General features: G+C 47.2%; 1 protein-coding gene and 1 pseudogene across 1 annotated transcript in view; both read right to left on the bottom strand.

The window, feature by feature from the left end:
• The window catches only part of LOC124021468 (vacuolar protein sorting-associated protein 13C-like), an 80,012-nt gene extending 72,813 nt beyond the window's left edge, over positions 1 to 7,199 (bottom strand). The window contains exons 1-3 of the mRNA XM_046336664.1: positions 6,975 to 7,199; positions 2,517 to 2,560; positions 334 to 376 (exon numbers count right to left, since the gene is read on the bottom strand). Of these exons, the coding sequence (XP_046192620.1) occupies positions 334 to 376; positions 2,517 to 2,560; positions 6,975 to 7,074 (187 nt within the window). The 5' untranslated portion in view covers positions 7,075 to 7,199. The remainder of the gene's footprint in view (positions 1 to 333; positions 377 to 2,516; positions 2,561 to 6,974) is intronic.
• Positions 7,200 to 8,530: 1,331 nt separating this feature from the next.
• LOC124021467 lies at positions 8,531 to 10,482 on the bottom strand (annotated as a pseudogene).
• Positions 10,483 to 12,016: the final 1,534 nt, after the last annotated feature.

Genomic DNA, 12,016 nt, shown 5'->3' with positions numbered 1-12,016 from the left:
ACTAAGACCCAGAATCAGACCCTCTGAACTAAGACCCAGAATCAGACCCTCTGAACTAAGACCCAGAATCAGACCCTCTGAACTAAGACCCAGAATCAGACCCAGAATCAGACCCTCTGAACTAAGACCCAGAATCTACTGTAGCTAATGATTTGTTTCATGCTTCATAGATTGAATACTTGTCCTTTACCAGGACCACTGTCCCAGAGTTCTCCCAGAGTCTGATTAAACACTACCAAGGCTGTGGACCTACGAATGAGGCTTGAGAAAACAACATGAAGAAGAGAAATAAGAGTGTTGTGTACTGTGGAGGGGGGCTGCACCGGTACTCACCAATCTGACCAGCTTTCACTTTAAATGGAACATCCAGCTCACTCTGTAACAGAAATAACAGACCGGGATTAACATCAACATCATTAGACCAGAATCAACAGACCAGAATTAACATCAACATCATTACAGTAACATACATGTCTTTTAAGATGAGTCACTTGAATGGAAGCTAAAGGAGACAATGGGAGATTATAGACGGACAGTCTGAGAGGAACGTGGGTCTCCTGGCAGAGCAGCAGACACTCTAACACTGTGTTCGAACTTCTACCACACCTCTACTGAACACGACAGCCCTGACCACCAGGCTTCACCCTCCAACACTACACTACAGCCCTGACCACCAGGCTTCACCCTCCAACACTACACTACAGCCCTGACCACCAGGCTTCACCCTCCAACACTACACTACAGCCCTGACCACCAGGCTTCACCCTCCACCTCTACTGAACACTACAGCCCTGACCACCAGGCTTCACCCTCCAACACTACACTACAGCCCTGACCACCAGGCTTCACCCTTCACCTCTACTGAACACTACAGCCCTGACCACCAGGCTTCACCCTCCAACACTACACTACAGCCCTGACCACCAGGCTTCACCCTCCACCTCTACTGAACACTACAGCCCTGACCACCAGGCTTCACCCTCCACCTCTACTGAACACTACAGCCCTGACCACCAGGCTTCACCCTCCACCTCTACTGAACACTACAGCCCTGACCACCAGGCTTCACCCTCCACCTCTGATTCAACACTACAGCCCTGACCACCAGGCTTCCACCTCTGATTCAACACTACAGCCATGATCACCAGGCTTCACCCTCCACCTCTGATTCAACACTACAGCCCTGATCACCAGGCTTCACCCTCCACCTCTGATTCACCACTACAGCCCTGACCACCAGGCTTCACCCTCTGATTCAACACTACAGCCCTGACCACCAGGCTTCACCCTCCACCACTACAGCCCTGATCACCAGGCTTCACCCTCCACCTCTGATTCACCACTACAGCCCTGACCACCAGGCTTCACCCTCCACCTCTACTGAACACTACAGCCCTGACCATCAGGCTTCACCCTCTGATTCACCACTACAGCCCTGACCACCAGGCTTCACCCTCCACCTCTGATTCACCACTACAGCCCTGACCACCAGGCTTCACCCTCCACCTCTGATTCAACACTACCGCCCTGACCACCAGGCTTCACCCTCTGATTCACCACTACAGCCCTGACCACCAGGCTTCACCCTCCACCTCTGATTCACCACTACAGCCCTGACCACCATTATCTGTACAGAGTCTATAGTTGAGGATAATGATTCAGAACCAGACCTGTCTCTACAGGCCTTGATTGACATGGGATAGATTGAACCTGTAGTGGAAAAGGCCTCAGGACAATAGGGATCAGAATCAACATCATGTATCATTAATGTATGGAAAACAGGCCTCTATGAGGCTGAGGATCAATGATTCAGAACCAGACCCAGTCTACTACAGGCCTCTGTGAAGTGAGGACAATAGGGATAGATCAGAACCAGACCTAGTCTACTACAGGCCTCTGTGAGGTGAGGACAATAGGGATAGATCAGAACCAGACCTAGTCTACTACAGGCCTCTGTGAGGTGAGGACAATAGGGATAGATCAGAACCAGACCTAGTCTACTACAGGCCTCTGTGAGGTGAGGACAATAGGGATAGATCAGAACCAGACCCAGTCTACTACAGGCCTCTGTGAGGTGAGGACAATAGGGATAGATCAGAACCAGACCTAGTCTACTACAGGCCTCTGTGAGGTGAGGACAATAGGGATAGATCAGAACCAGACCTAGTCTACTACAGGCCTCTGTGAGGTGAGGACAATAGGGATGGATCAGAACCAGACCTAGTCTACTACAGGCCTCTGTGAGGTGAGGACAATAGGGATAGATCAGAACCAGACCTAGTCTACTACAGGCCTCTGTGAGGTGAGGACAATAGGGATAGATCAGAACCAGACCTAGTCTACTACAGGCCTCTGTGAGGTGAGGACAATAGGGATAGATCAGAACCAGACCTAGTCTACTACAGGCCTCTGTGAGGTGAGGGCAATAGGGATGGACACCTAAATAACATATATTTAAAATAACATATTTAAAATGGCAGGCTACACATGTTGATGACAAAGTCATGCAGACTTACCAAAGCATTTTCTTTCACTTTCAGGTTCTCCAGAACAACATTGCCTGGACAGAAGATGAGACAAAACACAGGTTAATAGTGATAATATAATGGGAACACTGGTTACAGGAAGTCTGCTTGGTGCGTATACACTAGTTACAGGAAGTCTGCTTGGCGCGTATACACTAGTTACAGGAAGTCTGCTTGACTAGTTACAGGAAGTCGTATACACTAGTTACAGGAAGTCTGCTTGACGCGTATACACTAGTTACAGGAAGTCTGCTTGGTGCGTATACACTAGTTACAGGAAGTCTGCTTGATGCGTATACACTAGTTACAGGAAGTCTGCTTGGTGCGTATTCACTAGTTACAGGAAGTCTGCTTGATGCGTATACACTAGTTACAGGAAGTCTGCTTGGTGCGTATACACTAGTTACAGGAAGTCTGCTTGATGCGTACACTAGTTACAGGAAGTCTGCTTGATGCATATACAGTCTGCTTAGTTACAGGAAGTCTGCTTGGTGCGTATTCACTAGTTACAGGAAGTCTGCTTGATGCGTATACACTAGTTACAGGAAGTCTGCTTGATGCGTATACACTAGTTACAGGAAGTCTGCTTGATGCGTATACACTAGCTACAGGAAGTCTGCTTGGTGCGTATACACTAGTTACAGGAAGTCTGCTTGCGTATACACTAGTTACAGGAAGTCGTATACACTAGTTACAGGAAGTCTGCTTGGTGCGTACACTAGTTACAGGAAGTCTGCTTGATGCGCGTACACTGAGTTACAGGAAGTCTGCTTGATGCGTACACTAGTTACAGGAAGTCTGCTTGGTGCGTATTCACTAGTTACAGGAAGTCTGCTTGGTGCGTATACACTAGTTACAGGAAGTCTGCTTGGTGCGTATACACTAGTTACAGGAAGTCTGCTTGATGCGTATACACTAGTTACAGGAAGTCTGCTTGGTGCGTATACACTAGTTACAGGAAGTCGTCTGCTTAGTTACAGGAAGTCTGCTTGGTGCGTATACACTAGTTACAGGAAGTCTGCTTGGTGGGTACACTAGTTACAGGAAGTCTGTTTGGATCTTGGAAAAAATAAACTAGTTACAGGAAGGCCTAAAAGCAACCAAGCCTCCCACGTCAAGGCGTGACAAAAGCATTCATAGTGTTGTGAGGTCAAGGCGTGACAAAAAGTGTTGTGAGGAGCTTGCTTTGAGATGGAACAGTCATGTGATCATAATCTCTTCAGAATATGTTGTTGGTAGACTCTGTACTCCTTCGCCCTCCCATTCACATATCTAGTGCTAAAAAACGTAGGCCTTTTTCCATCAATGATTGAATTAAACAACATCAATTAAAATTTAGATATTAACCTGGAGAAACACTACCGTGCTCAAAACAACGACCTTATCTGACCTTTGGCCTTTTATCAAGGACCAAGGGACCGACAAACTAACCTCCGGTATGAAACAAAACAACGGCAGAAAGCCTAAACGGAAGACTTCCTTAGTGAAACAGACAGATCAACAGACGATACAGCCGGTTACAACCGACAGACCATACAGCCGGTTCCAACCAGACCATACAGCCGGTTCCAACCGACAGACCATACGGCCGGTTACAACCAGACCATACAGCCGGCTACAACCAACAGACCATACAGCCGGTTACAACCAGACCATACAGCCGGTTACAACCAACAGACCATACAGCCGGTTACAACCAACAGACCATACAGCCGGTTACAACCAACAGACCATACAGCCGGTTACAACCAACAGACCATACAGCCGGTTACAACCAACAGACCATACAGCCGGTTACAACCAACAGACCATACAGCCGGTTACAACCAACAGACCATACAGCCGGTTACAACCAACAGACCATACAGCCGGTTACAACCAACAGACCATACAGCCGGTTACAACCAACAGACCATACAGCCGGTTACAACCAACAGACCATACAGCCGGTTACAACCAACAGACCATACAGCCGGTTACAACCAACAGACCATACAGCCGGTTACAACCAACAGACCATACAGCCAGTTACAACCAACAGACCATACAGCCGGTTACAACCGACAGACCATACAGCCGGTTACAACCAACAGACCATACAGCCGGTTACAACCTACAGACCATACAGCCGGTTACAACCAACAGACCATACAGCCGGTTACAACCGACAGACCAACATTTAACCATGAAGCTCTGTATAGGGCCTAGTCAACGGTTGAGACACATGATAACGACAACTAGGCCAAACAGAGAATAAACAGTGACTAGTAAAGGAATCTGTTGGTTACTGTTTTGGTATTTGTAGTAAGGGTTTTCCCTGTATGAGCCTATAGCATTACAACAAAAACAAAATGGTGCTGCCGGATATCTTTGGCTTACTAGGACATATGACACTTATGCAAATGTGATACAATGGCTGTTATCTGTGCTTCAACGTTCCAAAGATATAGGCTAGGCTCGTACTGTGGTCTACCCATGACAAAAAATAAGAGTCCTGTCTAGCGAAAGGAATCATAGATTCCCGACTACCGTATGAATCCGACTACCGTAGTAATCCGACTACCGTAGTAATCCGACTACCGTAGTAATCCGACTACCGTATTAATCCGACTACCGTATTAATCCGACTACCGTAGTAATCCGACTACCGTAGTAATCCGACTACCGTAGTAATCCGACTACCGTATTAATCCGACTACCGTATTAATCCGACTACCGTATTAATCCGACTACCGTATTAATCCGACTACCGTATTAATCCGACTACCGTATTAATCCGACTACCGTATTAATCCGACTACCGTATTAATCCGACTACCGTAGTATTAATCCGACTACCGTATTAATCCAACTACCGTATTAATCCAACTACTGTAGTAATCCAAACATGGGGGACAAAATCCGACTCCTATTAATCCACCACCTATTAATCCAACTACCGGGGATTAATCCAACTACCGTAAATCCAACTACTGTATTAATCCTGGGCGTCAGGTTTGGTGTGCAAACATGGGGGACAAAGATCCTGAACCCTTCTAGCAAACATTGCAGTGACCACCACCTCTCAACGTACTTTCTTCATGTCTGTTTGCCAGGGTCAACATGTTGATTGTTATAGGCCTCCTCTTACACCAGCTGATGTGTGCCTAAATATTTAGATTTCCCAATGGTTTCTGCTAGGTAAATTATAGCTTTGCAACTAACTGTGGCTTATGTGGGCACAGTCTGTTGCCCTACCTTGCCAACTCCAGTATTGAACTTCCTTCAATGATAGAGCATAAAAAACATTGCCCAGGTGACAACTCAAATCGTCAAGTACTTTCTTCATGTCTGTTTGCCCAGGGTCAACATGTTGATTGTTATAGGCCTCCTCTTACACCAGCTGTATGTGTGATCTGGGCCCAAATATTTAGATTTCACATTCTAATGTATACCCTAGATCTGGGCCCAGTCTAGTAAAGCTAGGTAAATCTATCTGGGCCCAGGCTAGTTGCAATCTGGGCCCAGGCTTATCCTGGGCACAGTCTGTAAAGTCTAGATCAGGCCCAGGCTCCTTATTGAATGGTTATGTCTAGATCTGGGCCCAGGCTTGACAATAGATCTGGGCCCAGGCTAGTAAAAGATCTGGGCCCAGGCTAGTAAAGTCTAGATCTGGGCCCAGGCTAGTAAAGTCTAGATCTGGACCCAGGCTAGTAGAGTATAGATCTGGGCCCAGGCTAGTAGAGTATAGATCTGGGCCCAGGCTAGTAAAGTCTAGATCAGGACCCAGGCTAGTAGAGTATAGATCAGGACCCAGGCTAGTAGAGTATAGATCAGGGCCCAGGCTAGTAAAGTATAGCATATGGCTAATAGAAAAGTTGCCACTTCACTCAAGAGATCCACACTGAGAGAAAGGCATCAACTGGAAACTGGTTGATGCCTTAGTTCCTGACCAGATCATACCATCTTGATTTACCAGTCCGCCCAGTCCTGTATGCATTACATTGTTGGGAAGACAGATTAGTTAGACATTAGACTACACTGTGTCCAGCAGGAAACAACTGGGATTAATGCATGTTTGTTTATGTCTATGTCTGCATGTTGTACCCCCCCCCCTCCTCCTCCTCCCATATAATAATAGATTACTAATAAATGTAGACTAAACCTAACAAAACATAAGGTTGTTGGTGTATGACAGCCCATTTATGCAATGCCAGATCAAAGTAAATATATATTAGCTGTGTGTCCCCAGTCAGTGACTTTCTAGACTCACACCCAAGGCTCCTACAACATCTCAATATCATTACAGGTAATGTTTACAAAACCTTTTTTTTTCTTTTTTTTCTCGTTATCATCATATTCCCAAAGACTGGTTATAGTTAGTTAGCTAGTTAGCATTAGGACTCGTTTGTTTTTAATTAAAATGCTGATAGCTAACCTAGCCGCATTAGCATTCCAACCTCACTTTACCTCCCCAAATGCCAATCTTCAACTGGGACTTGTCGAGGTTTTCCACATAGTCTCCGATGAACCTGTTCAGGAGATCACTGACCATAGATTCAAAAACCATCGTTGAACTTCGTGGCTGGCACTTTTACTACCCTTGTCGATTGTGGGTAAAATAGCCGAGATTATCCCGTGATCTCCTTCTGCTGTGTGAACGTCTTTCCGTAGATGACAAGAGCTTAATATGAAAGTGATTCGCTCTGCGATCGACTAGTCATCTCGGTAATCGACTAGTCATCTCGGTACTCGACTAGTAATGCCTGTATACTGTGACAGCCAGTGATGTCACATTATGTAGAAACTGTATATGCAAATAACACAAGTAGGATCATGTTAAAATAAAAATTATTGTGGACAGAATTAAATCATTGAATGACATTAAAACACGAGGAACACATATCGATTAACTATATTTGGTAGTGTCATCTTTGGCAAGGTTATTAACCATTTTGTGTTTAGCCTTCTCATCATAGGGCAACGTAATTGTAATGTATTTGTTAAATAAAAGCTTTTCCAATGAATTAAATGTATATTATAAAATGTAATGCTCTCAAAGAGTATTTACTATAGGTTTTCAAGCAGGTCCAATTCATTCTTAAATAATAATAATAATATAATATATGCCATTTAGCATTCTTCTTTTTCCTTTAAATACATTTTCCCCATTCATGTTGTCATGTATTTCAATGGTTTAAAATTAGGAAAATATTATAATTATTTGCGTGTTGTATGGAGGGGGGAAAAACTAATTATGTCACTGCACATTCCTATGCTCAGACATGGCTGGCGCCTGACAGATCGTACAACGTCTGGATAGGTATTTTACTCATCAGCGAACCACATCACATGTCCTGGCAATCTGTCAGTCGACGAGACACAGTCGATGACGTAGCAGGCAGCCAGACGTTGACGCGTCAACATTGTATTGTTTCCATTTATGGACCAAATCTAAATCATTAATTCAATTTCTAAATCCTTCCTTGTGTCCGATGTAGGCTGTTGTGTAGACGATTGCAGCTGTTGAAATAGACCAGTGGAGGCTGCTGAGGGGAGGACGGCTCATAAACGTCTGGAACGGAGCAAATGGAATGACACCAAACACATGGAAACCATGGAAACCAAACACGGATTCCACTCCGCACCACTGATTCCGCTCCAGCCATTACCACGAGCCCGTCCTCCCCAATTAAGGTACCACCAACCTCCTGTGAAATAAACTGTCTCTGAATACAGTCACACTTTAGTAGGACAAGACTCAAAATAACCAGATTGTTTTTTTTTTACGTTGATTTAATAAATATGTAGCAGTATAAAAAGTTTTTTTTTTATTCTTATATACAATATGCAGGTTAGCCTAGTGGTTAGAGTGTTGGACTAGTAACCAGAAGGTTGCAAGTTCAAACCCCTGAGCTGACAAGGTACAAATCTGTCGTTCTGCCCCTGAACAGGCAGTTAACCCACTGTTCCTAGGCCGTCATTGAAAGTAAGAATTTGTTCTTTAACAGACTTGCCTACAATTTCTACATAGATAATAAACATTTCAGCAAAATCTCACAGTCTCCCAAAATATAGTCCCTTTTCATGGAGGACGTTTTGTTGACAACTTTGAACCGCAGCGCCCGACAGCATATATCTTCCTGTGAGATACCATAGAAGAAGAAATCCTCGTTGAAGAGGGGGGTTCCTGCTCCTCTTAATCACCGCGCTGCGTTGCTTCTGAATCTTCCCCGGTAACAGACAGATACTGATGCTGCAGTTGATGCTCTTAGGATCCACAGCGATAGCATACAGTCCCTCAGCACTGATCAACCTCACTCTGAGTCTCTGGTTGTCTAGGCAGTATTCTGCTGAGAGCCGTAGTGCCCCCTCTCTACCTACAGGAGCTAGACTCTCCTTCATGACCCTCTCTCTGTGGAGGACCAGGTCTATGGGGAAGATGGCAGGGGGAGCCAGGGTGAAGGTACCGGGAAGGGGTTCTACTAATCCAGCATCAGAGGCTCTCCGGATGATATTGGGGCTGTTGTCCGTGGAGCTGCCTTCATCCGTGGACAGAGAGTTGTTTCTGGAGAGCACAGCTTTTCTCATAGTGCGGGACAGCAGTCTGTCGTGGCTCAGGACTTTGAGCAGGGAGGACTTGGGAGGCGGCCTGGCCAGGAGAGGGGAGCTGAAGGGGGAAGACTCGGCGGAGGAGGTGGTGTCACTGTCCAGGGTGCTCTGTCTCTGGAGAGCCACCAGCCTGGAGCTTCCCGGAGACAGCCTGCCGGAGGTCAGCTTGGTGAGGCTGAAGGAGGATGACTGGGAGTGGGGTAGAGATGAGGTTCTGGGGGAGTAGGTTTTGGAGCGGCCGCGTGGCCCGGGAGAGCCAGCGGTCAGGGGGAGGGGGCAGGCGTTGGGGTGGCTGTGGAACAGAGACTCTTTTCTCCGGGTGTGGGGGCTCTCCAGGAGGGTACAGAAACCGTAGCAGGTCTGGGCCTTGGCCAGGTGGGGCAGGGAGAGAGCTGCTTGGCTCTGGGGGTCGGCGTTGGTACTCTCCTCATCACTGAAGCCCTGGTCGTATGGAGCCTCTTCCACGCTCTCTACCTGGATGAGGGTTGGATGAGTGTTGATGAAGGGTTCTCTCACTGCTACCTCCCTCGCCGGGCTGCTGCCCTTCTCAGGTGAAAAGGACACCTTTCCAACAGATCTAGTTTTACTCCAGTCCACCGTCTTTAGCTCCTGCTGTGGCGAGATCTTTGGTGGGATGCAGAACTCTGGGATTGTATTCGGAGTGATGATGTTAGGACACAGAGAGATCGTTTTCCTTCCGTCCTCCCGAGGTGTTCTTTCTCCCAACATGACGTCTGAGATGCGGAGGCTGTACTCCGCTATTGGCAACAGAAGGTTGTTTTTGGCCACTGAAACACGGATCTGTTCAGCGACCCACATTACACGAGCGTTGTCAGGATCACAGCTCTGGAGAAAGAGAAGGAAGAAAATTAACAGTAAGGACAGATCACAGGCAACTTTTTCAAAACCAAAAAAACACAAGCAACAAAGGCTACAACGTTTCAAAACCAATAATTGCAAAGACAATTCTTTATCATCATGTAATATATGAATTAAATTCAGTTCCTTATTCAATTCAATGAATTGAAATAATAATACCGGTATCCTGGTACAGGGATAGTTGACCACAGAAGGTTTTTTACTGTAAAGGAAATGACCTTGAATGTAAGAGCACATTCAAGCCTGATCCATTGACTCCCTGCGGTTATAGTCACCTGTTGCACTATCAGTGTCAGTCTACTTACAGAGAGTGTCAGGCTCAGTGTCCCTCCTGTAGGATCTTCCTGTAGTATCCTCCTGTAGTATCCTCCTGTAGTATCTTCCTGTAGTATCCTCCTGTAGTATCTTCCTGTAGTATTTTCCTGTAGGATCCTCCTGTAGGATCCTCCTGTAGTATCTTCCTGTAGTATCTTCCTGTAGTATCCTCCTGTTGTATCCAGTGTGTGTGATGCTATAGGAGACGGCCAAGCAGGTTAAATAGGGCTGTGGATCTGGGCAGCGGTCACTGCTGTTAAGAAGATCCTCCCTCTCTGTCCTGGTCATCCCTTCACAGACAGGCCAGCCCAGCAGGCTGTTCACATGGAAACACACGGCAACCAACTCTCTGGTCATCCCTTCACAGACAGGCCAGCCCAGCAGGCTGTTCACATGGAAACACACGGCAACCAATGCCACGATACTGCACCCTGGGGTCAGCACATGGGATATCAGCTGGACCATGAACAGACACACAACAGAGTCATGGGAGAGACCACAGTCAGACCAGACACACCACAGAGACCACAGCCAGACCAGACACACCATAGAGACATCACAGAGACCACAGTCAGACCAGACACACCATAGAGACCACAGCCAGACCAGACACACCATAGAGACATCACAGAGACCACAGTCAGACCAGACACACCACAGAGACATCACAGAGACCACAGTCAGACCAGGCACACCACAGAGACATCACAGAGACCACAGTCAGACCAGACACACCACAGAGACCACAGCCAGACCAGACACACCATAGAGACCACAGCCAGACCAGACACACCACAGAGACATCACAGAGACCACAGACAGACCAGACACACCACAGAGACCACAGCCAGACCAGACACACCACAGAGACCACAGCCAGACCAGACACACCACAGAGACAACAGCCAGACCAGACACACCACAGAGACCACAGCCAGACCAGACACACCACAGAGACAACAGCCAGACCAGACACAACACAGAGACCACAGCCAGACCAGACACAACACAGAGACAACAGCCAGACCAGACACACCACAGAGACAACAGCCAGACCAGACACAACACAGAGACCACAGCCAGACCAGACACAACACAGAGACAACAGCCAGACCAGACACACCACAGAGACATCACAGAGACAACAGCCAGACCAGGCACACCACAGAGACCACAGCCAGACCAGACACACCACAGAGACATCACAGAGACAACAGCCAGCCAGACCAGACACACCACAGAGACATCACAGAGACCACAGCCAGACCAGACACACCATAGAGACCACAGCCAGACCAGACACAACACAGAGACATCACAGAGACAACAGCCAGACCAGACACACCACAGAGACATCACAGAGACAACAGCCAGACCAGACACACCAGACCACAGCCAGACCAGACACATCAGAGACATGGGAGAGACCACAGCCAGACCAGACACACCACAGAGACCACAGCCAGACCAGACACACCATAGAGACATCACAGAGACCACAGCCAGACCAGACACACCATAGAGACCACAGCCAGACCAGACACAACACAGAGACCACAGACAGACCAGACACACCACAGAGACCACAGCTAGACCAGACACACCACAGAGACCACAGCCAGACCAGACACAACACAGAGACATGGGAGAGACCACAGTCAGACCAGACACACCATAGAGACCACAGCCAGACCAGACAGTAGAGG

This window comes from Oncorhynchus gorbuscha, unplaced genomic scaffold (genome assembly GCF_021184085.1).
Source record: "Oncorhynchus gorbuscha isolate QuinsamMale2020 ecotype Even-year unplaced genomic scaffold, OgorEven_v1.0 Un_scaffold_1122, whole genome shotgun sequence".
Lineage (NCBI taxonomy): Eukaryota > Metazoa > Chordata > Actinopteri > Salmoniformes > Salmonidae > Oncorhynchus > Oncorhynchus gorbuscha.
The sequence above is the reverse complement of the archived record's forward strand: the minus strand, read 5'-3'. Positions and strand labels throughout refer to the sequence as shown.